The sequence below is a fragment of the Hemitrygon akajei genome, chromosome 4 (genome assembly GCF_048418815.1).
Source record: "Hemitrygon akajei chromosome 4, sHemAka1.3, whole genome shotgun sequence".
In the NCBI taxonomy this organism is placed as follows: Eukaryota; Metazoa; Chordata; class Chondrichthyes; order Myliobatiformes; family Dasyatidae; genus Hemitrygon; species Hemitrygon akajei.
Genome location: NC_133127.1, coordinates 103481134 through 103507655, shown reverse-complemented (window position 1 = coordinate 103507655; position 26522 = coordinate 103481134). Strand labels below are relative to the sequence as shown.

General features: G+C 45.0%; 1 protein-coding gene across 1 annotated transcript in view; it reads right to left on the bottom strand.

The window, feature by feature from the left end:
• Nucleotides 1–26138, bottom strand: part of fgg (fibrinogen gamma chain) — a 31597-nt gene extending 5459 nt beyond the window's left edge. The window contains exons 1-7 of the mRNA XM_073043141.1: nt 25980–26138; nt 25838–25879; nt 25553–25736; nt 25366–25450; nt 13881–14011; nt 4499–4632; nt 4236–4420 (exon numbers count right to left, since the gene is read on the bottom strand). Coding sequence (XP_072899242.1) covers nt 4236–4420; nt 4499–4632; nt 13881–14011; nt 25366–25450; nt 25553–25736; nt 25838–25879; nt 25980–26051 — 833 coding nt within the window. The 5' untranslated portion in view covers nt 26052–26138. The remainder of the gene's footprint in view (nt 1–4235; nt 4421–4498; nt 4633–13880; nt 14012–25365; nt 25451–25552; nt 25737–25837; nt 25880–25979) is intronic.
• Nucleotides 26139–26522: the final 384 nt, after the last annotated feature.

Sequence of the window (26522 nt, the reverse complement as noted above, 5' to 3'; positions counted from 1 at the left end):
TATTTAATTTGTGAAAATTTACAAGAAAGCATTCAAATATGCCTCCTAGCTGAAGCACAACTTACATTACTCCCCAATGCCATTAGGCTTTACAATTCTACTGCCAGGACTTAAGAACTTTTTAAAAGCTATTATTAATGCTTTTTGAGATAGTGATTTAGATGCATATCATATTTTTTTACTGAGTTAAGTATTGTATGTAATTAGTTTTGCTACAACAAGTGTATGGGACATTGGAAATAAGTTGAATTTCCCCATGGGGATGAATAAAGTATCTATCTATCTATCTATCTATTTGAAACAGCAGTTGAAATTGCTGTATCAATGGAAACAACAGACTGAGGTATAATTGAGTAGCAGTCAAGAATGAAAGTGAGAGTAAACAGAGATAGGAGCAGACAAGTTGGAAAAGCATTTAATTGGAGTAAGGGAATTATGAGGCTATCAGACAGGAAATTGGAAGTTTAAATTGGAAACAGATGTTCTCAGTAAAAAGTACGGAAGAAATGTGGTAAATATTCAGGGGATATTTGTGTAGAGTTCTGTATAGGTATGTTCCAATGAGGCAAAGAAGTTATGGTAGGGTACAGGAACCATGGTGTACAAAGACTATAATAAATCTAGTCAAGAAGAAAAGAAAAGCTGACATAAGTTTCAGAGAGTTAGGTAATGTTAGAGATCTAGAAGATTATAAGCCTACTAGGAAGAAACTTAAGAAGGAAATTAGAAGAGCCAGAAGGGGCCATGAAAAGGCCTTGGCGGGCAGAATTAAGGAAAACCCCAAGGTATTCTACAAGTATATGAAGAGCAAGAGGATAGGATGTGAAAGAATAGGACCTTTCAAGTGTGACAGTGGGAAAGTGTGTATGAAACCGGAGGAAATAGCAGAGGTACTTAATGAATACTTTACTTCAATATTCACTATGGAAAAGGATCTTAGTGATTTCAGTGATGACTTGCAGCAGACTGAAAAGCTTGAGCATGTAGATATTAAGAAAGAGAATGTGCTGGAGCTTTCAGAAAGCATCAAGTTGGAAAAGTTGCCCGGACTGCATGATTGCTGAGCCTCTGGAGATGATCTTTGCATCATCAATGGGGACGGGAGAGGTTCCAGATGTTGTTTCTTTATTCAAGAAAGGGAGTAGCGATAGCCCAGGAAATTATAGAACAGTGAGTCTTACCTCAGTGGTTGGTAAGTTGATGGAGAAGATCCTGTGAGGCAGGATTTATGTACATTTGGAGAGATATAATATGATTACTAATAGTCAGCATGGCTTTGTCAAGGGCAGGTTGTGCCTTACGAGCCTGACAGAATTTTTGAGGATGTGACTAAACACATTGATGAAGGAAGAGCAGTAGATGTAGTGTATATGGATTTCAGCAAGGCATTTGATAAGGTACCCCATGCAAGGCTTATTGAGAAAGTAAGGAGGCATGGGATCCAAGGAGACATTGCTTTATGGATCCAGAACTGGCTTGCCCTCAGAAGGCAAAGTGTGGTTGCAGATGGGTCACATTCTGCATGGAGGTCAGTCACCAGTGGAGTGCCTCAGGGATCTGTTCTGGGACTCTTACTCTTTGTGATTTTTATAAATGACCTGGATGAGGAAGTGGAGGGATGGGTTAATAAGTTTGCTGATGACACAAAGGTTGGAGGTGTTGTGGATAGTGTGGAGGGCTGTCAGAGGTTACAACAGGACGTTGATAGGATGCAAAACTGGGCTGAGAAGTGGCAGATGGAGTTCAACCCAGATAAGTGTGAGGTGGTTCATGTTGGTAGGTCAAATATGATGGCAGAATATAGCATTAATGGTAAGACTCTTTGCAGTGTGGAGGATCAGAGGGATCTTGGGGTCTGAGTCCATAGGACACTCAAAGCAGCTGTGCAGGTTGACTCTGTGGTTAAGAAGGCGTAGAGTGCATTGGCCTTCATCTATCGTGGAATTGAATTTAGGAGCCAAGAGGTAATGTTACAGCTACATAGGACCCTGGTCAGATCCCACTTGGAATACTGTGCTCAGTTCTGGTCGCCTCACTACAGGAAGGACGTGGAAACCATAGAAAGGGCGCAGAGGAGATTTACAAGGATGTTGCCTGGATTGGGGAGCATGCCTTATGAGAATAGGTTGAGTGAACTCGGCCTTCTCTCCTTGGTGCGAAGGAGGATGACAGGTGTCCTGATAGAGGTGTACAAGATGATGAGAGGCATTGAATGTGTGGATAGTCAGAGGCTTTTTTCCAGGGCTGCCACAAGAGAATACAGGTTTAAGGCACTGGTGAGTAGGTACAGAGGAAATGTCAGGGGTAATTTTTTACTCAGAGAATGGTGATTGTGTGGAATGGGCTGCCCAGCAATGGTGGTGGAGGCGGATACAATAAGTCTTTTAAGAGACTTTTAGATAGGTACATGGAGCTTTGTAAAATAGAGGGCTATAGTTACCTATACTAATTTCTAAGGAAGGGATATGTTCGGCAGAACTTTGTGGCCGAAGGGCCTGTATTGTGCTGTAGGTTTTCTATGTTTCTATGTAAACAAAATTACAGCATCTAAATAGAATGGGCCTAGCTGTTTGTTACTGTTGTGGCAAGGGTTTACATACAGCAGATCAATGGAGATTTCAAAGTAAAAGCTTGCAGAAATGAAGACATTGAAGTGACAATGGTCAGACAATCTCTCATTACTAAAGTGACAATGCTCAGACAATCTCTCATTACTGAGGTGACAATGCTCAGACAATCTCTTCACTTGAAGTGACAATGGTCAGACAATCTCTCATTATTGAAGTGACAATGCTCAGACAATCTCTTCACTTGAAGTGACAATGGTCAGACAATCTCTCATTACTAAAGTGACAATGCTCAGACAATCATTACTGAAGTGACAATGGTCAGACAATCTCTCATTACTGAGGTGACAATGCTCAGACAATCATTACTGAAGTGACAATGGTCAGACAATCTCTCATTACTAAAGTGTCAATGCTCAGACAATCTCTTCACTTGAAGTGACAATGCTCAGACAATCTCCAGTTTGGTCATGTAAGCTGAAATGAACTCCCATTCCTTTTGATTTTACTTATGAAACATAAAGTGTTGTGCAATCAGCAACAGTTTCAGCTTGAAATATTCTTGCATTACTTTCATGATAGCAGCAAAGCTCATTTTAGCTGGTTTGTTTGGAGCAGTTAAATTCTAAGTAAGTTGTACGCTCCTCTGCCTTTTACACGCAGCAAAACTGGCACTCGTTTCTCATTTGCTTTAAAATGTTGCTCAATTCACTCAGTATTTATCACCCATTTTATCTTTGTGCAACCGAATGCATCTATCTTTCTGATGCAGCCCGCTATTTCTACTTTTTTATTTATTAGCATCCAGTATTCATTGTTTATGAACCTGTGAAATTTGTCTGTTTTCTGCCTTTATTTTAACTCAACCATCTTCCCATGCAAAGAAGAAAATGTGCTGCACTTTATTTTGTAACTTGAATGTCTCCCTGTGCTTCAACAGGTACTGTAGGTAGTTCTCTCGGGTTCATTTCAAAATTACTCATCACCACTGTTACGTTTTGTAACTTTATAACATAAAACTAGTCAAAAGAAAAACATGGAGTCAGGGATAAAGTGTCCTTAGTTCGTTTTACTTTTACATATAACCCGTATGTAAACAAACAGAGAATGCTTAATCAAACAATATATTTGCAATATTACTCAGATATTAAATACACAACAAGGAGGGCTATGGTCCAGGTGCAGATTGATGAAACTAGGCAGAGTAATTGTTTAGTACAGACTAGATGGGCCAAAGGGTCTGTTTCTGTTCTCTGTGACTCCCCATGACTCTATGCCTCATGTTATTTGCCAAACTTTGTATGCCATTTGCTTGATGTATCATTGATTACACTGACCTCAATACAAACACAAAGCATACAACGACTTTACAAAATTTGTATCAGGCCGAACATATCAGTTCTGTTTAAGGATATCGAGTAGGGACGGGCCCTTCCAAGGGGGAAGATAAAGATAAGCAGAAGGGGAGTGCCAATCAAAACCCGATGGCAAGAATGTAAAGAAGCATCTTCATCAGAAACTGAAAAGTTCTACAAATGTGTCGATCAAATTAAATAGCAAATAGTTTAAAACATCAATTAAACACTGACACTGTACAGTATTCGGTTTACTTCTTATGAATGATCGCACATTATACATTATGCTGAATAGAATATAATCAAACATTACCTGCGTTCATTTGACCAGTCCTTCAGGACAACTTCGAGCAGATAGGGCCCACCACTCTGTGTAGTTAAAAAATGTATCTTCTCATTGCCAAGCCAGTATTCTGTGCTATCATCAGGTGACAAATATCCAAATCCTTCTTTATAAGGAATCCAATTTTGAGCAAAGTTCACACTGCCATCGACCCTCTAAAAGACATTAGATCAAAACTCTCAGTGGTCTTACAAAACACCTACTGATCAATACTGAGCTGTGATGTAACATACCCTCTGCAGCACTGTCCAGCCTCTTCCAGTGGCATCTATCTCACAGTACACCAAGAACTGTCGACGGGCTCTTAGTGGTTTGACGTAATAAAGACCATTTGTTCTTTCACCCTGATCGGCAATGTCTTGGCAGTCTGAATAGGATCACATTATAGTTCAATAATATCAACTCCATATTTTTCAAAGGCAAAAATCAGAAAATTCAACAATGGCTAAATGCATAGTATCTTCCAATAATACATTCAGATAATGCAACATTGTAAAATGACAAAACTTTTTATTAGGCACAATTTGATTTCAAACTACTTAAGAAGATAAAAAGAAAGGTTTCAAAGAATGAGTGGAAACATTGTGAATTATATGAACATTTGGGAAGGAATTTTAGATTTCTTAGACAACTGAAATTATACTTAAAACATAGTAGAGTACAGTGCCTCAAAGCTCTCTGGTTATTTCTAGACACCAGACCCAACCAGATCCCCTCCACCAGCATTCTCTTCTGCCTAGCAGAACTTGCCTTCACTCTAAATAATTTCTCCTTTGGCTCCTCCCACTTCTTTCAAACAAAAGGAACTCAGCTATGCTTGCCTTTTTGTTGGCTATGTGGAACAGTCTATGTTGCAAGCCTACACTGGTGACTACAACACGTCAATTTCATCCAATTTGTTTCCAACTTCTACCTGGCCCTCAAATTTACCTGGTCCATTTCCGGCACCTCCCTTCCCTTTCTTGACCTCACTGTCTCTATCTCTGGAGACAGCTTATCCACTGATGTCTATTATAAATCAACAGATTCTCACAGCTACCTGGACTATACCTCATCTCACCCTGTTACTTGTAAAAATGCCATCCCCTTCTCTCAATTCCTCATCTCCACTGCATCTGCTCTCAGGATGAGGCTTTTCATTCTAAAATGAAGGAGATGTCCTCCTTTTTCAAAGGAAGGGGCTTCCCTTCCTCCACCAGCAATGCTGCCCTCAACTGTATCTCTTCCATTTCACACATTTCTGCTCTTACCCCATCCTCCTGCCACCTCTAGGTTCCTCTTGTCCTTACCTACCACCCCACCAGTCCCTGTGTCCAGCACATAATTCTTCAGAACTTCTGCCACCTCCAACTGCATCCCTCCACCAAACACACCTTTCCCTTCTCCCTCCCACTTTCTGCTTTCCGCAGGGATGTCTATCTACATGACTCCCTTGTCCATTCGTCCCTCCCTACTAATCTCCCCCCTGGCAATTATCCTTGCAAGCAGAACAAGTGCTACACCTCCTCCCTCACTATTATTCAGGGCGTCAAACCGTCCTTCCAGGTGAGGCGACACTTCATCTGTGAGTCTGTTGGGGTCATATACTGTGTTCAGTGGTCCCAATGTGGCCTCTTGTATATTGGGAAGACCCGATGTAGATTGGGAGTCCATTTTGCCGAGCATCTACCCTCCATCTGCCAGAACAAGTAGGATCTCCCAGTGGCCACCCATTTTAATTCCACTTCCCATTCCCATTCTAATATGTCCATCCATGGCCTCCTCCATTGTCAGGATAAAGCCACTTTTAGGTTGAAGGAACAACACCTCATATTCTGTTTGGGTAGCCTCCAATCTGATGGCATGAACATCGATTTCTCAAACTTCCAGTAATGCCTCCACCACTTTCCCATCCTCTTGTCCCTCTCTCATGTTATCTCCTTCCCTGTCCTTCATCTGGTTGTATTATAGACCACCCAATAGTCAGCAAGAATTGGAGCAGCAAATCTGCAGAGAGACAGAAACTGCAGGAGACAAAAAGTTGTGATTGTAGGGGATTTTAATTTTCCACACATTGATGGGGACTCCCATACTGTTAAAGGTCTAGATGGGTTAGAGTTTGTGAAATGTGTTCAGGAAAGTTTTCTAAATCAATATATAGATGTCCCAACTAGGGAAGATGCAATATTAGATCTCATATTAGGAAATGAGTTAGGGCAGGTGACGGAAGTGTGTGTAGGGGAACACTTTGGTTCCAGTGATCATAACGTCATTAGTTTCAACTTGATCGTGGATAAAGATAGATCTGGTCCTCGGGTTGAAGTTCTAAACTGGAAAAAGGCCAAATTTGAAGAAATGAGAAAGGATCTAAAAAGCGTAGATTGGGACAGGTTGTTCTCTGGCAAGAATGTGATTGGTAAGTGGGAGGCCTTCAAAGGAGAAATTTTGAGAGTGCAGAGTTTGTATGGTCCTGTCAGGGTTAAAGGCAAAGCGAATAAGAATAAGGAACCTTGGTTCTCCAGGGATATTGGAACTCTGATAAAGAAGAAGAGAGTGATGTATAACATGTATGGGCAACAGGGAGGAAATAAGATGCTTGAGGAATATAAAAAGAGTAAGAAAATACTTAAGAAAGAAATCAGGAGGGCAAAAAGAAGACATGAGGTAACTTTGGCAGTCAGGGTGAAGGATAATCCTAAGAGCTTCTACAGGTATGTTAAGAGCAAAAGGATAGGAAGGGATAAAATTGGTCCTCTTGAAGATCAGAGTGGTCGGCTATGTATGGAACCAAAAGAAATGGGGGAGATCTTAAATGGGTTTTTTGCATCTGTATTTACTAAGGAAACTGGAATGGAGTCTATGGAAACAAGGCAAAACAAGTAGGGAGGTCATGGAACTTATACAGATTAAAGAGGAGGAGGTGCTTGCTGTCTTGAGGCAAATCAGAGTAGATAAATCCCCAGGACCTGACAGGATATTCCCTTGGACCTTGAGGGAGACTAGTGTTGAAATTGCAGGGGCCCTGGCAGAAATATTTAAAATGTCGATATCCACGGGGCAGGTGCCGGAGGATTGGAGGATAGCTCATGTAGTTCCATTGTTTAAAAAAGGCTCAAAAAGTAAGCCAGGAAATTATAGGCCATTAAGTTTGACATCGGTAGTAGGTAAATTATTGGAAGGAATACTAAGAAATAGGATCAACAAGTATTTGGATAGACAGGGACTTATTAGAAACAGTCAGCATGGCTTTGTGCGTGGTAGGTCATGTTTAACTGATCTATTAGAGTTTTTCGAGGAAGTTACCAGGAAAGTGGATGAAGGGAAGGCAGTGGATGTTGTATACATGGACTTCAGTAAGGCCTTTGACAAGGTCCCGCATGGGAGGTTAGTTAGGAAGATTCAGTCGCTAGGTATACATGGAGAGGTAGTAAATTGGATTAGACATTGGCTCAATGGAAGAAGCCAGAGAGTGGTAGTGGAGGATTGCTACTCTGAGTGGAGGCCTGTGACTAACGGTGTGCCACAGGGATCAATGCTGGGTCCATTGTTATTTGTCATCTATATCAATGATCTGGATGATAATGTGGCAAATTGGATCAGCAAATTTGCTGATGATACAAAGATTGGAGGTGTAGTGGACAGAGAGAAAGGTTTTCAAAGCTTGCAGAGGGATTTGTACCAGTTGGAGGAATGGGCAGAAAAATGGCAGATGGAGTTTAATGCGGACAAGTGTGAGGCATTGCACTTCGGAAGGTCAAACCAAGGTAGAACATACAAGGTAAATGGTAGGACACTGAGGAGTGCAGTAGAACAGAGGGATCTGGGAGTACAGATACATAATTCTCTAAAAGTGGCATCACAAGTAGATAGAGTTGTAAAGAGAGCTTTTGGTACATTGGCCTTTTTAAATCAAAGTATTGAGTATAAGAGTTGGAATGTAATGGTGAGGTTGTATAAGGCATTGGTGAGACCGAATTTGGAGTACTGTGTGCAGTTTTGGTCACCGAATTACAGGAAGGATATTAATAAGGTTGAAAGAGTGCACAGAAGGTTTACAAGGATGTTGCCGGGACTTGAGAAACTGAATTACAGAGCAAGGTTGAATAGGCTAGGACTTTATTCCCTGGAGCGTAGGAGAATGAGGGGTGATTTTACTTCCAGCGCCTTTACTTCCTGAGAAAACTGAAGAAATTTGGCCGGTCCCCTAAAACCCTCACTAATTTTTATAGGTGCACCATAGAAAGCATTCTTCTAGGGTGCATCACAACCTGGTATGGAAGTTGTCCTGTCCAAGACTGGAAGAAGCTGCAGAAGATCATGAACCTAGCCCAGCACATCACACAAACCGATCTTCCATCCTTGTTTGTACTCACTTTACACCACACGCTGTCGGAGCAGTGCTGCCAGGATAATCAAGGGTAAGTCCCACCCAGCCAACACACTTTTTGTCCCATTTCCCTCCGGGAGAACAGCCAGATTTGCGAACAGCTTCTTTCCAACTGTGATAAGACTGCTGAACAGATCCTGATATGGATCTGGGCCGTACCTTCCAAATATCTGGACCTGATTTGCACTATCGTACTTGCCCTTTTCTATTTTCTAATTATGATTTATAATTTAAATTTTTATTATATTTACTTTGATTTGTACTTCAGGGGGCGCTAAGCGCAGAAACAAATATCACTGTGATGATTAAACACGAGGAAATCTGCAGATGCTGGAAATTAAAACAGGCAGCATCTATAAGGAGATGCTGCCTGGCCTGCTGTGTTCCACCAGCATTTTGTGTGTGTCACTGTGATGATTGTACACTCTAGTATCAATTGTTTGGTGACAATAAGGTACTTGTATTGTATTTGATAGAGGTGTATAAAATTATGATGGGTATAGATAGAGTGAATGCAAGCAGGCTTTTTCCACTGAGGCCAGGGGAGAAAAAAACCAGAGGACATGGGTTATGGGTGAAGGGGAAAAGTTTAAAGGGAACATTATGGGGGGCTTCTTCATGCAGAGAATGGTGGGAGTGTGGAATAAGCTGCCAGATGAAGTGGTGAATGTGGGCTCACTTTTGACATTTAAGAAAAACTTGGACAGGTATATGGATGAGGGGGGTTTGGAGGGATATGGCCCAGGTGCAGGTCAGTGGGATTAGGCAAGAAAAATGATTCGGCACAGCCAAGAAGGGCCAAAAGGCCTGTTTCTGTGCTGTAATGTTCTATGGTTGTTCCATGCATCTATCTTTTCTCACTGTATCTCCTTTCTCACAGTATCTCTACCATTACATGAAGATGCTAGAGTCCATTATTAAAGATGAAATAGTGGCATATCTAGATAGCAGTGATAGGATTGGGCTGAGCCAACATGGATTTACCAAGGGCAAATCATGCTTGACTAATCTATTGGAGTTTTCTGAGGATGTAACCAAGAAGTTAGACAAGAAAGATCCAGTGGATGTAGTGTACCTCGATTTTCAGAAGGCATTTGATAAGGTCCCACATAGGAGATTGGTGGGTAAAATCAAAGCTCATGGCATTGGGGGGAAGATATTGACATGGATAGAAAACTGGTTGGCAGATAGAAAGTAAAGGGTAGCGGTGAATAGGTGTTTCTCGGAATGGCAGGTGGTGACTAGTGGAGTGCCACAGGGCTCGGTATTGGGACCACAGCTGTTTACGATTTACATCAACGATTTAGATGAAGGCATTGAGAATAACATCAGCAAGTTTGCTGATGATACTAAGCTGGGTGGCAGTGTGACATCTGATGAGGATGTTAGGAGAATTCAGGGTGACTTGGATAGGCTGAGTGAGTGGGCAGATACTTGGCAGATGACGTTTAATGTGAATAAGTGTGAGGTTATCCACTTTGGGAGTAAGAACAGGAAGGCAGATTATTATCTGAATGGTGTAGAGTTAGGTAAGGGAGAAATACAAAGAGATCTAGGAGTCCTTGTTCATCAGTCACTGAAGGTGAATGAGCAAGTGCAGCAGGCAGTGAAGAAGGCTAATGGAATGTTGGCCTTTATTACAAAGGGAATTGAGTACAAGAGCAAGGAAATCCTTTTGCATTTGTACAGGGCCCTGGTGAGACCACACCTGGAGTATTGTGTACAGTTTTGGTCTCCAGGGTTAAGGAAGGACATCCTGGCTATAGAGGAAGTGCAGCGTAGATTCACAAGGTTAATTCCTGGGATGTCCGGACTGTCTTACGCAGAGAGGTTAGAGAGACTGGGCTTGTACACGCTGGAATTAAGGAGATTGAGAGGGGATCTGATTGCAACATATAAGATTATTAAGGCATTGGACAAGATAGAAGCAGGAAATATGTTCCAGATGCTGGGAGAGTCCAGTACCAGAGGGCATGGTTTAAGAATAAGAGGTAGGTCATTTAGGACAGAGTTAAGGAAAAACTTCTTCTCCCAGAGAGTTGTGGGGGTCTGGAATGTACTGCCTCGGAAGGCAGTGGAGGCCAATTCTCTGGATGCTTTCAAGAAGGAGCTAGATAGGTATCTTATGGATAGGGGAATCAAGGGATATGGGGACAAGGCAGGAACCGGGTATTGATAGTAGATGATCAGCCATGATCTCAGAATGGCGGTGCAGGCTCGAAGGGTCGAATGGTCTACTTCTGCACCTATTGTCTATTGTCTATTACACCAACTTCTCCGACATGTAAAATCGTAAATATAACCATATAACATTTACAGCATGGAAACAGGCCATCTTGGCCCTTCTGGTCCCTGCCGAAAATGTCACTCCATTATTCAAGAATGGAGGAAGGCAGAAGAAAGGAAATCATAGACCAGTTAGTCTAACTTCAGTGGTTGCGTAGATGTTGGAATCGATTGTTAAGGATGTGGTTTTGGGTACTTGGAGGCACACGATAAGATAGGCCATAGTCAGCATAGTTTCTTTAAGGGAAAACCTTGCCTGACAAATCTATTGGAATTCTTTGAAGAAATAACAAGCAGCATAGACGAAGGAGAATCAGTGAATGTTGTTTACTTGGATTTTCAGAAGGCCTCTGACAAGGAGATACATATGAGGCTGCTTAACAAGTTAAGAGCCGATGGTATTATAGGAAAGATACTAACATGGATAAAGCATTGGTTAACAAATTTCACTACATATGCTGGTGATAGTAAACCTGATTCTGATTGGCAGGAGGCAAAGAGTGGGAATAAAGGGAGCCTTCCTTGGTGTTCCATGGGGGTCGGTGCTTCTTTTTATATGTCAATGGAATTGATGGCTTTGCGGCAACGTTTGCGAATTATACAAAGATAGGTGGAGGGCAGCTGGTTTTGAGGAAGGAGAGTGGGCAAAAAAGAGGCAGATGGAATACAGTGTCAGGAAGTGTATGGTCATGTCCTTTGGTAGAAGAAATGAAAGGGTGGACTATTTTCTAACAGGAGAGAAAATTCAAAAATCTGAGGTGTAGAGGGACTTGGGAGTTCTTATGCAGGATTTTCTAAAGGTTAATTTGCACGTTGAGTGAGTGGCGCGGAAGGTAAATTCGATGTTAACATTCATTTCAAGAGGACTAGAATATAAAGCAAGGATGTAATGCAAGGATGTATAAAGCACTAGTGAGGCCTCACTTGGAGTATTGTGACCCTTATTGAGGGAAAGGATGTGCTGACATTGGAGAGGGTTCAAAGGAGGTTTATGAAAATGATTGTGAGATTGAAAGGCTTGTCATATGAAGAGTGTTTGATGGGTCTGGGCCTCTACTCACAGGAATTCAGACAAATGAGGGGTGACCTCATTGAAATCTATTGTGGGAGAGGGATTTGGGATCAATGTGCCTGATCTATTATGTTTGTTTTTTTGTGCGGGAGGAGGGACTTGGGGGTTGATAACAGTGCTACCTTTCTTTTCATTCTTGGTTTCATGGCTATCTGGAGAACTGAAGTATTTCAGAGTTGTATAATTTAATAATAAATGAACTTTTGAACATATTGAATGTTGAAGGGCCTCAATAGAATGGCTGAGGAGAGGATGTTTCCTAGAGGGCAAAGCTTCAGAATAGAATGGCATCTATTTAGAACAGAGTTGAGGAGGAATTGCTTTAGCCAGAGAGTGGTGAATCTGTGAAGTACATTGCCACAGGCAGCTGTGGAGGCCAGGTCATTGGGTATATTTAAGACAGAGGCTGATAGATTTTGATTAGTCAGGGTATGATGGGAGAAGGCAGGAGATTGGGGCTGAGAGGGAAAATGGATCAGCCATGATGAAATAGCAACACAGACTCAGTGGGTCAAATGCCTTAATTCTGCTTCCATGTTTTATGGTCTTATGTATATCCTCTTGCTCTTCATGTATAGTATGTATGGAAAGCCTTGGGATTCCCTTTTGTCCAACTTGCCAAAGACTTTTGACGGTGTCTCCTGGCTCTTTTTGACTTCTTTACAGTATATTTATCAAAGGTTCAATTTGACTTTAGATTCCTAAACCTTGCATATATTTCCTTTACCTTGACTAAATTCACCACCTCTTTTGATATCTAAGGTTCCCTTATTGCTCTTTCTTCTGACTGGAACATACCTGTCCTGTACTTTGTGCAGTTGGTCTTTAAACCCCCTCCACCTGTCAGATCTGGTCTTGCCTAAAAACAGTTGCTCCTGATTAATTCTCACCAGCTCTTGCTTAATTCCTTCCTAAATGTTCTCCCACTGAAAGGACAGTCAGCTGGCCAGGCTCATTACCCAACACCATGTCTACTATAGCCCCTCCTCTTGTTGGCATATCTAACGATTTATGAAATCCTCCAGGACACACCTAACAAATTCTACACCATCTAGACCTCTTGCACTAAGGAGGTTCTGGTCTACATCAGGGAAATTGAAGTCACCTACACCAACATCCCTATCGTTTGTAAACGTTTCCCTCATCTGTTTGCATGTCTGATCCTTAATGGTTGCTATTGAGCTGACAGTAGTATCATCTCATCTGAATGATTATTTTTGAGTTCTACCCATGTAGAGTCAGCAGATTAGCCATCTATTTTGTCCCCTTTAAGTGTAGTTATGATAATATCCCTGATTAATAATCCAACTCTTGATCTGACAAAATATTGCAAATCAAAATGGAGTGCACAGAGTGCAAAGAGGGTGGAATAGTTGGAAAAAGGAAAGAAAGACATCCATTGGAAATGGGACAGGTAGATAGGATTTTATATTTGGACAGGAATTTACTATGCTTCAGACATTTTTGGAGTGCTGATCCACAGGATTTAAACAAGTTAGGACAAAATAAAATAAAATATTAAACCAACTAACTAAGAAATGAGTTCTGAGTGACCTTTGAAATACAAATAGCAGTTGCTTCATCAATGGCATTCGTTCTACCATAAGGTCAGAGGTGAGGATGTTCACTGATAATTGCACAAAGTTCTATTCCATTCCCAGTTCATTAGAAAAACAGTCCACAGAAATCTACACTGTACGTGCAGTGCATGCCCAGAAAGTACCATTTCTACTGTAAGAGTGCCAGTCACTGATCATCTCCAACAAGAGAGGATCTAGCCATCGTCCCGTGACATGCAACATAAATGCTACACTTACTAACAACATCCATATTCATAAATATAAAAAACAAAAGTATTTCAATACACAATCTCTTAAACTGAGATGCTAACCTCGGCCTGTAATTTCACTAATTTGAACTCTGTCTTGACATGACGCACTGCATCTGTCATGAAGCTGTTGGGTAAGTTTCTTTAAATGTCTTACTTTCTCATTGTTCATTGATACTATGTTTTCCAGATCCCTGTTGAAAATAAGGGGAAAATTAAACATATAATTTATGCAGAGACCACTGGTAATAATATTTAACAACCAAGAAGAGGTGCAGCGTGATTTGGGTATGGATTGTGCACCCCTTTAGAAGAGTTCAGGCATAATGACATCCTGGTAAATTAAGTCAGTCAGTCATGTAAAAGAGAGAGCCACTTCCCTGCTGTTTGGCCAAGAACACTAGATTTCTAAACCCAATCGGTGTCATTTTTCTCAGGCTGTGATCCCATGCTCACTTCTGTTTTGACTTTCAGCCAAAGGACACCCTCCATCACGCTTACACAAACCCAGGCACAGTTCATCCTACTGTTAGGCACAGGTAATAACCCTCAGACCTGCCGCTGCGAACACTCAATCAGAAATAAGATGCTGTAAGATAAGGGAGAGTGGTGACAGAGAGGAATGGTGGTGAGAGAGGGAGGAGAGTGGTGAGAGAGGGAGGAGAGTGGTGGGGAGGGAGAGAGGAGAGTGGTGGTGAGAGAGGGAGGAGAGTGGTGAGAGAGAGAGGAGAGTGGTGAGAGAGGGAGGAGAGTGGTGGTGAGAGAGAGAAGAATGGTGGTGAGAGAGGGAGGAGAGTGGTGGAGAGAGGGAGGAGAGTGGTGGAGAGAGGGAGTGTGGTGGTGAGAGAGGGGAGTGTGGTGGAGAGAGAGGGAGGAGAGTGGTGGTGAGAGAGGGAGGAGAGTGATGAAGAGAAGGGAGTGTGGTGGTGAGAGAGGGAGGAGCGTGGTGGAGAGAGGGGAGTGTGGTGGTGAGAAAGGGGAGAGTGGTGGTGAGGGAGGAGTGTGGTGGTGAGGGAGAGAGGAGAGTGATGAAGAGAGGGGAGTGTGGTGGTGAGAGAGGGAGGAGAGTGGTGGAGAGAGGGGAGTGTGGTGGTGAGAGAGGGAGGAGAGTGGTGGAGAGAGAGGAGTGTGGTGGTGAGAGAGGGAGGAGAGTGGTGGAGAGAGGGGAGTGTGGTGGTGAGAGAGGGAGGAGAGTGATGGAGAGAGGGGAGTGTGGTGGTGAGAGAGGGAGGAGAGTGGTGGTGAGAGAGGGGAGAGTGGTGGTGAGAGAGGGGAGAGTGGTGGTGAGGGAGGAGTGTGGTGGTGAGGGAGAGAGGAGAGTGATGAAGAGAGGGAAGTGTGGTGGTGAGAGAGGGAGGAGAGTGGTGGAGAGAGGGGAGTGTGGTGGTGAGAGAGGGAGGAGAGTGGTGGTGAGAGAGGGGAGAGTGGTGGTGAGAGGGGAGAGGGTGGGAGGAGGCGTGGGTGGTGAGGAAGGAGAGTGTTGAGAGAGGGGAGTGTGGTGGTGAGAGAGGGGAGGAGAGTGGTGGAGAGGGGAGTGTGGTGGTGAGAGAGGAGAGGAGAGTGTGGAGAGAGAGGGTGGTGAGTTGGTGGAGAGGGAGGAGAGTGGTGGAGAGTGGGGAGGGAGGTGGTGAGTGAGGGAGGTAGTGTGGGGTGGAGAGGTGGAGGAGAGTGAGGGAGGTGAGGGGTGGAGAGAGGGAGGAGAGTGGTGGAGAGAAGAGTGAGAGTGGTGGAGAGGGGGGTGAGTGGGGAGAGAGAGGAGAGGGTGGAGAGAGGGGGTAGGAGAGTGGTGGAGAGAGGGGAGTGTGGTGGTGAGGAGGGAGGAGAGTGGTGGAGAGAGGGGAGAGTGGTGGTGAGAGAGGGAGGAGTAGTGGTGGAGGTAGGTGGAGTGTGGTGGTGGGATAGAGGAGAAGGGTGGTGAAGTAGGAGGAGGTGGTTGAGTGGTGAGGGGTGGTGAGTGGAGGGGGAGGGAGTTGTGGTGAGAGGGGGGGTAAGGTTGTGGTGAGGGGGGAGAGTGGTGGGAGGGGTGTGAGTGGTGGAGAGGGGGGAGAGTGTGTGGTGAGAGGGGGAGTGTGGTGGTGAGAGAGGGGGGATGTGTGGAGAGGAGGAGAGTGGTGGTGAGAGGGGGAGGAGATGGTGGTGAGGCGAGGAGGGGTGAGAGAGGTGGGGAGGTGGAGTGTTGGTGAGAGGGGGAGGAGAGTGGTGGTGTGAGGGAGAGCGGAGAGTGGTGGAGAGAGGGGTGTGTGGTGTGAGAGGGGGAGTTGTGGTGGGGGGGTTGGTGGAGGGTGGGGTGTGGTGGTGGGGAGAGGGTGGAGGTGGTGGTGAGGGGGATTGGAGGGAGTGTGGTGGGGAGGTGGTGGAGTGTGGGGTGGTGTGGTGAGGGGGTGGAGAGTGGTGGTGAGGGAGGAGTGTGGTGGAGGGGGGGGAGAGAGAGGGGAGTGTGGTGGTGAGAGAGTGGTGGGAGGGAGGAGTTGTGGTGTGGAGCGGGAGGGAGTGGTGGTGAGGAGAGGGAGAGTGGTGGTGAGAGAGGGGAGAGTGGTGGTGAGGGGAGGAGTGTGGTGAGGGAGGAGTGTGGTGGTGAGAGAGAGGGGAGTGTGGTGGTGAGAGAGGGAGGAGGAGTGATGGAGAGAGGGGGAGTGTGGTGGTGAGAGAGGGAGGAGAGTGGTGGTGAGAGAGGGGAGAGTGGTGGTGAGAGAGGGGAGAGTGGTGGTGAGGGAGGAGTGTGGTGGTGAGGGAGAGAGGAGAGTGATGAAGAGAGGGGAGTGTGGTGGTGAGAGAGAGAGGAGAGTGGTGGAGAGAGAGGGAGGAGAGTGGTGGTGAGGGAGGAGAGTGGTGGAGAGAGAGGAGTGTGGTGGAGAGTGGGGAGTGTGGTGGTGAGTGAGGGAGTAGTGTGGTGGAGAAAGGGGAGTGTGGTGGTGAGAGAGGGAGGAGAGTGAAGGAGAGAGAGGAGAGTGGTGGTGAGAGAGGGAGGAGAGTGGTGGAGAGAAGGGAGTGTGGTGGTGAGGGAGAGAGGAGAGTGATGAAGAGAGAGGAGAGTGGTGGAGAGAGGGGGAGGAGAGTGGTGGTGAGAGGGGAGTGTTGTGGTGAGAGAGGGAGGAGAGTGGTGGAGAGAGGGGAGTGTGGTGGTGAGAGAGGGAGGAGAGTGGTGGAGAGAGAGGAGTGTGGTGGTGAGAGAGGGAGGAGAATGGTGGTGAAGGACAGAGGAGAGTGGTGGAGAGAGGGGGAGGGTGGTGGTGAGAGAGGGAGGAGAGTGGTGGTGAGGGAGAGAGGAGAGTGGTGGAGAGAGGGGAGTGTGGTGGTGAGAGAGGGAGGAGAGTGGTGGAGAGAGAGGAGTGTGGTGGTGAGAGAGGGAGGAGAGTGGTGGTGAGGGAGAGAGGAGAGTGGTGGAGAGAGGGGAGTGTGGTGGTGAGAGAGGGAGGAGAGTGGTGGTGAGGGAGAGAGGAGAGTGGTGGAGAGAGGGGAGTGTGGTGGTGAGAGAGGGAGGAGAGTGGTGGTGAGGGAGGAGTGTGGTGGTGAGAGAGGGAGGAGAGTGGTGGTGAGAGGGAGTGTGGTGGTGAGAGAGGGAGGAGAGTGGTGGAGAGAGAGGAGTGTGGTGGTGAGAGAGGGAGGAGAGTGGTGGTGAGGGAGGAGTGTGGTGGTGAGGGAGAGAGGAGAGTGGTGGAGAGAGGGGTGTGGTGGTGAGAGAGGGAGGAGAGTGGTGGAGAGAGAGGGAGGAGAGTGGTGGAGAGAGAGGAGTGTGGTGGTGAGGGAGAGAGGAGAGTGGTGGAGAGAGGGAGTGTGGTGGTGAGAGAGGGAGGAGAGTGGTGGTGAGGGAGGAGTGTGGTGGTGAGGGAGAGAGGAGAGTGGTGGTGAGAGGGGAGTGTGGTGGTGAGAGAGGGAGGAGAGTGGTGGTGAGGGAGGAGTGTGGTGGTGAGGGAGAGAGGAGAGTGGTGGTGAGAGGGGAGTGTGGTGGTGAGAGAGGGAGGAGAGTGGTGGTGAGGGAGGAGTGTGGTGGTGAGGGAGAGAGGAGAGTGGTGGAGAGAGGGGAGTGTGGTGGTGAGGGAGAGAGGAGAGTGGTGGTGAGGGAGGAGTGTGGTGGTGAGGGAGAGAGGAGAGTGGTGGTGAGAGGGGAGTGTGGTGGTGAGAGAGGGAGGAGAGTGGTGGTGAGGGAGGAGTGTGGTGGTGAGGGAGGGAGGAGTGTGGTGGTGAGGGAGAGAGGAGAGTGGTGGTGAGAGGGGAGAGTGGTGGTGAGGGAGAGAGGAGAGTGGTGGAGAGAGGGGAGTGTGGTGGTGAGAGAGGGAGGAGAGTGGTGGTGAGGGAGAAGTGTGGTGGTGAGGGAGAGAGGAGAGTGGTGGTGAGAGGGGAGTGTGGTGGTGAGAGAGGGAGGAGAGTGGTGGTGAAGGAGAGAGGAGAGTGGTGGAGAGAGGGGAGTGTGGTGGTGAGAGAGGGAGGAGAGTGATGGAGAGAGAGGAGTGTGGTGGTGAGAGAGGGGAGTGTGGTGGTGAGAGAGGGAGGAGAGTGGTGGTGAGGGAGGAGTGTGGTGGTGAGGGAGAGAGGAGAGTGGTGGTGAGAGATAGAGGAGTGTGGTGGAGAGAGAGGAGTGTGGTGGTGAGAGAGGGAGGAGAGTGGTGGAGAGAGAGGAGTGTGGTGGTGAGAGAGGGAGGAGAGTGGTGGAGAGAGAGGAGTGTGGTGGAGAGAGGGGAGTGTGGTGGTGAGAGATAGAGGAGTGTGGTGGAGAGAGAGGAGTGTGGTGGTGAGAGAGGGGAGTGTGGTGGTGAGAGAGGGAGGAGAGTGGTGGGTAGAGAGAGAGGAGAGTAGTGGAGAGAGAGGGAGGAGAGTGGTGGAGAGAGAGGAGTGTGGTGGAGAGAGGGGAGTGTGGTGGTGAGAGAGGGAGGAGAGTGGTGGAGAGAGAGGAGTGTGGTGGTGAGAGAGGGAGGAGAGTGGTGGAGAGAGAGGAGTGTGGTGGTGAGAGAGGGAGGAGAGTGGTGGAGAGAGGGGGAGTGTGGTGGTGAGAGAGGGAGGAGAGTGGTGGAGAGAGGGGAGTGTGGTGGTGAGAGAGGGAGGAGAGTGGTGGGTAGAGAGAGAGGAGAGTAGTGGAGAGAGAGGGAGGAGAGTGGTGGAGAGAGAGGAGTGTGGTGGAGAGAGGGGGAGTGTGGTGGTGAGAGAGGGAGGAGAGTGGTGGAGAGAGAGGAGTGTGGTGGTGAGAGAGGGAGGAGAGTGGTGGAGAGAGAGGAGTGTGGTGGTGAGAGAGGGAGGAGAGTGGTGGAGAGAGGGGAGTGTGGTGGTGAGAGAGGGAGGAGAGTGGTGGAGAGAGGGGAGTGTGGTGGTGAGAGAGGGAGGAGAGTGGTGGGTAGAGAGAGAGGAGAGTAGTGGAGAGAGAGGGAGGAGAGTGGTGGTGAGAGAGGAGTGTGGTGGTGAGAGAGAGAGGAGAGTGGTCGTGAGAGAGGGAGGAGAGTGGTCGTGAGTGAGGGAGGTGAGTAGTGGTGAGAAAGGGAGGAGAGATGCATTGGAAGCAGAGGTGATGAGCATAAGGGCAAAGTTAAAACCTCAAAGGTCTTGAGGGTGAGAAGGAGCCAGGTGTAGGCAAGGAGAACGGAGGAAGAGGAAGCACATAGTGAGAGAGGGAGCAGAAGTGTTGGAGGGGAGGGAGAGAAAGTGTGATTACAGGAGAGGATGGAGTCTGGAGGGAGGAAAGAGAGGGAGGTAGGGATGTAGATTATGGGAGAGAATGAAAGACAGTGGAAGCTAAGTTGAGTGAGGGTAGATGGTGACACGAGAGACTGCAGATGCTAGAATCTGAAGTTTAACTCAAAGCACTGGAAGAACTCTGCTACATCCGTGGGGGAAATGGACTGTTGATATTTTGGTTTGAAAATGTAGTTCTGGTGATAATGAACCTGAGGTTCTTTCAAAGTCCAGAATGAGGCATACATGTGGTGGTTATGGTTGTATTTAAAAATGTTACAAGAACAAATAATGAACAAAGAAAAAGAAATTGTGGTCAGAGTAGACAGAACAACATTCCAGTAATAAGAATTAACATATTAAATTAGCCATTTTCAGTGGCAGATCCCTCCTACAGAAAATACTGTGAAGCTTCTAGAAAATACATAATCAGCAATACTACTATTTCAGTGGAGGCTGATTAATTGGGACAGAACTGGACCACTATATTTTGGCCCAATTGATGCAATAGGCTAGGTTGGAGGAATGACAGGGAAGGAGTGAGGAAGAAAATAAGGTTAGGAAAAAGAGAGGTAAATGAAACTGAAATTGGTGTTGCCAAAATGATTTTGCAAAATGATTTTGGTCATTTGGTAGCAACAAACAATCTGCCAAAGGAATTCAATAGTTAAAGCAGCATCTGTGGGAGGAGGGGAATTGCTGATTTTTTGAGTCAAAACTTTGCATCAGAACACTTACAAGAAAAACCTGCATTGAATCTTGATGCAGGGCTTTAATCTCACGTTATAACAATTCCTTTCCTCCCATATATGGTGTTTGCACAATTAAGTTCCTCGAGAAAATTGTTTGTTGCTCCAGATTCCAGTATCTGTGATCAGCAGGTTACAGGACAATGGCAGAGGTAACTCAATCTAATAAGCATGAGACGAAGAATTGAGGAAGGGTCGAATATAGATATTACACATACCATGAATGGTAGGGTCCTTCCAAGTACTGAGGAACAAACCTTGCATGTCCAAAGACCCCTGAAGGTGGCAGTGTACGTAAATGGGGTGAAGACCGCATGCAGGAAGCCTAACATCATAAACTGGGTAGTACAGAATGGGATCAGGTAGGTATTCATGCAAGTTTATAAAGCATTGATAGCTGGAATATTGTGTACAGTTAGTTGTCACACTATAAGAAAACTGTGACTGCAGAAGATATTCAGCAGGATATTCTCCAAGATGCAATGTTTGAGTTATGAGGAGAGATTGAATGTCTGGGTTTGTTTTACTTGCAGTTAAGGTCACTCAGGGCTGGGATGTGGGGTGTGCTGTGGAGACTGAGGGAGTATGAACAGTGATGTACTAAACTATGAGGTTAGGTCATAAGATGTGCATAAGACCGAAGAGCATAGCAATAAGAAGCAAGGGGTTTAGATGAAATAAAATAACTATACATATTTATTTTATCTAGAGGGTTCTTGCAATTAGAAACACACAGCCTGAAATGTAGTGAAGGAAGAGACTCTCACAATGCTGAAGAGGCATCTGGGAAAGCATTTAAATCACCAAGGCATAGTAGCTGCTCCATGAAATTGGTATAGATTGATATCTATGGTCAGGATGGACAAGATGGGCTAAAATACCCTTTCTATGCTGTATAATTCAATGACACCATGACTGAGGGATAATGGAAGAGAAACAGAAGCAAAGCAGAGAAGGGAAGAGTTTAAGGGGTAGGGTGGGGTAGGGTGATGACATTGCCAGGGTGACAACCCCTCCCATGAGAAAGGGAGTCAATCTGGTCATGAACTTTAGCTGAAGAACTGCCAGCATGAAGCTACATTTATGAGCACTACTGAATAAAGTTATGTTGAAAATATATTTGCAATGTGCAATCTGGGGCTCTCTTCTTGCTGCACAGAATCTGTTTTTTTTATTTGTGTCCTCAATATGCCATCTGTATTAACGTAGATAAGTGCTTTGACATGTGGAGCAGTGTCCAAAGCAAACCTAGCTGACACTGCCCTTATTTCATACATGAACTTGTGATCGAAGAGCAGAGCAGCTTTCCAGGAGCCTGATCTACATAATACAAGAGACATGTGCTTCTGTGTAAACAGGAGGAAGTCTGCAGAGGCTGGAAATCCAAGCAGCACACACACAAAATGCAGGAGGAACTCAGCAGGCCAGGTAGCATCAATGGAAAAGAGTAAACCGTTGTCTTTCATAGAAACATAGAAAACCTACAGCACAATCCAGGCCCTCCGGCCCACAAAGATGAGCCGAACATGTCCCTACCTTAGAAATTACTCGGCTTACCTATAGCCCTCTATTCTACTAAGCTCCATGTACCTATCCAAAAGCTTCTTTAAAGACCCTATCATGTCCGCTTTCACCACAGTTCCCGGCACTCACCACTCTCTGAGTAAAAAACTTACCCCTGACATCTCCTCTGTACCTACTCCCCAGCACCTTAAACCTGGTCCTCTTGTGCCAACCATTTCAGCCCTGGGAAAAAGCCTCTGACTATCCACACGATCAATGCCTCTCATCATCTTATACACCTCTTTCAAGTCACCTCTCATCCTCCGTCACTCCAAGGAGAAAAGGCCGAGTTCACTCAACCTATTCTCATAAGACATGCTCCCCAATCCAGGCAACATCATTATAAACATGAGGAAATCTGCAGATGCTGGAAATTCAAGCAACACACACAAAATGCTGGTGGAACGCAGCAGGCCAGGCAGCATCTATAGGGAGAAGCACTGTCGACGTTTTGGGCAGAGACCCTTTGTCGGGACTAACTGAAAGGAAAGATAGTAAGAGATTTGAAAGTAGGAGGGGGAGGTGGAAATCCAAAATGATAGGAGAAGACCGGAGGGGGTGGGGTGAAGCTGAGAGCCAGAAAGCTGATTGGCAAAAGGGATACAGAGCTAGAGAAGGGAAAGGATCATGGGACAGGAGGCTTAGGGAGAAAAAAGGGGGAGGGGAGCACCAGAGGGAGATGGAGAACAGGCAGAGTGATGGGCAGAAAGAGAGGAAAAAAAGGAGGGGGGGAAAACAAAATTAACCAGGGATGGGGTAAGAAGGGGAGGAGGGGCATTAACAGAAGTTAGAGAAGTCAATGTTCATGCCATCAGGTTGGAGGCTACCCTGCCGGTATACAGTATACCATTTCGCTGAAGCCTTTTATATATATATATATATATATCTATTTTATATATTGGTGAGACCCGACGCAGACTGGGAGACCATTTCACTGAACACCTATGCTTTGTCCGCCAGAGAAAGCAGGATCTCCCAGTGGCCACACATTTTAATTCCACGTCCCATTCCCATTCCGATATGTCTATCCATGCCCTCCACTACTGTCAAGATGAAGCCACACTCAGGTTGGAGGAACAACATCTGATATACCGGCTGGGTGGCCTCCAACCTGATGGCATGAACATTGACTTCTCTAACTTCCGTTAATGCCCCTCCTTCCCTTCTTACCCCATCCCTGATATATTTAGTTCTTTTCCCCCTCCTCTTTTTTTCCTCTCTCTCTGCCCATCACTCTGCCTGTTCTCCCTCTGGTGCTCCCCTCCCCCTTTCTTTCTCCTTAGGCCTCCCGTCCCATGATCCTTTCCCTTCTCTAGCTCTGTATCCCTTTTGTCAATCACCTTTCTGGCTCTCAACTTCACCCCACCCCCTCTGGTCTTCTCCTATCATTTCGTTTTTTCCCCTCCCCCTCCTACTTTCAAATCTCTTACTATCTTTCCTTTCAGTTAGTCCTGACGAAGGGTCTCGGCCTGAAACATCGACAGTGCTTCTCCTTATAGATGCTGCCTGGCCTGCTGCGTTCCACCAGCATTTTGTGTGTGTTGTTTGAACATCCTTGTAAATCTCCTCTGCACCCTTTCTATGGCTTCCGCATCCGTCCTGTAGTGAGGCGACCAGAACTGAGCACAGTACTCCAAGTGGGGTCTGACCAGGGTCCTATATAGCTGCAACATTACCTCTCGGTTCCTAAATTCAATTCCATGATTGATAAAGGCTAATACACCATACGCCTTCTTAACCACAGAGTTAATCTGCGCAGCAGCTTTGTGTGCCTAATGGACTCGGACCCCAAGATCCCTCTGATCCTCCACACTGCCAAGAGTCTTACCATTAACACTATATTCTGCCATCATATTTTGGGGTATTTTGTGTGTGTTGCTTGTGCTTCTGTATATTTTAATTGAAAATCATCTGAACAAATCTCATCCAATGGCTGCTTTGGTCCAATCCTCAATATTCCTGCTGGCTACCCACGAGTAATCTGCAAATTCACTTCTCCAGGCTCCTCCTCTAGGGTGTGAGGTTATCCACTTTGGTGGCAAGAACAGGAAGGCAGATTACTAAGCATGCAGGTACAGCAGGCAGTGAAGAAAGCTAATGGCATGCTGGCCTTCATAACAAGGGGAGTTGAGTACAGGAGCAAAGAGGTCCTTCTGCAGTTGTCATGGGCCCTGGTGAGACCACACCTGGAGTATTGTGTTCAGTTTCGGTCTCCAAATTTGAGGAAGGACATTCTTGCTATTGAGGGAGTGCAGCGCGGGATGGCGGGACTGTCGTATGTTGAAAGATTGGAGTGACTGTGCTTATATACACTGGAATTTAGAAGGATGACAGGGGATCTGATTGAAACATATGAGATTATTAAGGGATTGGACATGCTAGAGGCAGGAAACATGTTCCCGATGTTGGGGGAGTCCAGACCCAGAGGCCACAGTTTAAGAATAAGGGGAAGGCCATTTTGCACAGAGTTGAGGAAAAACTTTTTCACCCTGAGAATTGTGGATCAATGGAATACTCTGCCTCAGAAGGCAGTGGAGGCTAGTTCTCTGGATGCTTTCAAGAAAGAGTTAGATAGAGCTTTTAAAGATCGTGGAGTCAAGGGACATGGGGAGAAGGCAAGAACAGGGTACTGATTGTGGATGATCAGCCATGATCACATTGCTGGCTCGAAGGGCCGAATGGCCTACTACTGCACCTATTGTCTATTGTCCTCTAAGGTATTATATTCTGGATCAACATTCCCACCAACTAACTATTTCCTTCCTTAATCATTGCAATGGCAATGATTATGAGGATAAAGTTAATGTGTGTTAATTTTGGGTGGCTTCTTTTATTGCACACAAAGTCTTAGGCCTCAATTGCAACTGAATTTTGCAGCAGCAGACAAACAATATTTACTTTACCAAATCAAGGAATTCAGTTTTAAGGAGAGAATAGAGCAACAGATTGGAGCAGAGAAATGTTGCCGAGGTGTTCTTATTTATAAACAATTTAATGAAGGTAATTGAGAAAAGGATTTTTTTTCAGAAGTAAAAGGGTGAATGACCAAAAGATTTACAGCAATTAGCAAGAAAATTGACATGAGGAAATTCTTTGTATGTCATCAGATGTGCTCCAAAATAAATTGTTTGAAATGGTGATGGCACAGGATTTACAAGAGAATACAATTGTTAGGCTACATAGAAAATGGGGAAGTGAGCCTACTTTGATAGTCCTTTCAAACACTCAACACACGCAAAACAGACTAACAGCTTCATTCTACATCATATAATTTTATAGTACAATGTGACTTTTTCTTTTCTTAATATAGTTTCTGTTAGTTCTATTGCAAAATCTGCCTGTGGTAAAACTGGCAGATTAGAAGCAGTTAGTAATTACATTTCTCTTCAGAAGGAACTGACAGTCATTCCAAAGGATTCTGCTTGTAGTTGACCCCTTTTCATCAGGCTTTGGAGAAAACAACTCAGAAAATTAAATAATTTTTGACACAATTAGTCATTATTTATCACATGCAAACATATTAAATTCTTTCTCTTAATCTCATTATTATCACAATAGAGCGATGTTGGACTTACAGTATTTCCATATCTGTTTCTCTACTGCTTTTTTCATATACCAGAATCTCTGACTGTATCTCTGTTAACTTTTGGATGTAAATATCTATAAAAATAAGAGCACATTAAGTATCATGTAAAAAGGTAGGAAAGTCATTCTGCAAGTCTTTCAAGAAAATAATTTGACATTTACTGCATATATTGTTACCTGGTGATTGTTTCTTCACGATAGTATTTGTCTGTACAATATTATCAATATTATTCTTGGTTAGAGTGGATACATTATGAATCATACTCAATTCTCTTTCAATATCCTGAAGATCTTTGTTAACAGTGCTTTGGAAATCTTGATAGAATTGACCAACTCCACATGTCGTTGGGCAAAATTCTCCCTAAATTGTCACAAAAGAATTTTTAAAAGTATGATATTTTGAAAGTTTCTCCTCAAAAGATTGCAATATTAAATCAAGGAACATCGTAGAGCTTGACTTACAAAGCGCTTGTCTAAGATACAGCAAGGTTCTTCATATGCACTCTGCGATTAAATACAAATTAAAATATTATCACATGCTCTCTGAAACAAAATGCACCTTAAACAAATTGTGCACTAATGTCAACCCCAGAAAGTAACTTACAGCCGTAAATGATGGAAATGCAAGGAGCTGAACAAGCAGGAAAAGTAAAGATGTTCTCTTTGTTCTTGTCATGATATGATCCAAAAAAGATGCTTTCACTGCACCAAATTAATGAACTAGGTTTCCAGAGCAGCTTTATCTCAATGAGTCGCTGAATTTATGTTGATAAAGGCTCTCGTTGATTGTGAAATAAAGTCATGACCTCTGACTCACAGATATTTACTGCAAATAATCAGTCAGATGGAAGTGTTCATCAAGGATTGCTCAATTAAATTCTAATCCCCAGTTTACTTATTCATTAACATGTGCTGTCATCAAAATGAAATGTATGAAATTATGAACAAAAGTGAAAAGTTTTCATTTATTTGTACACTGGATAACAGCAGTGAAATGGCATTCATAGTTCTCTGATGAACTGAGTAGCTGGGCCATTTCAGGAAAAAGTTCACATGGAGAACAGACCAGAGATGGGTGGCCGAGGTTAATGATCAGCTTGATTGATACTAGCTGTTCCTTATTCTAGGTTTATTTAATTATTTTGAA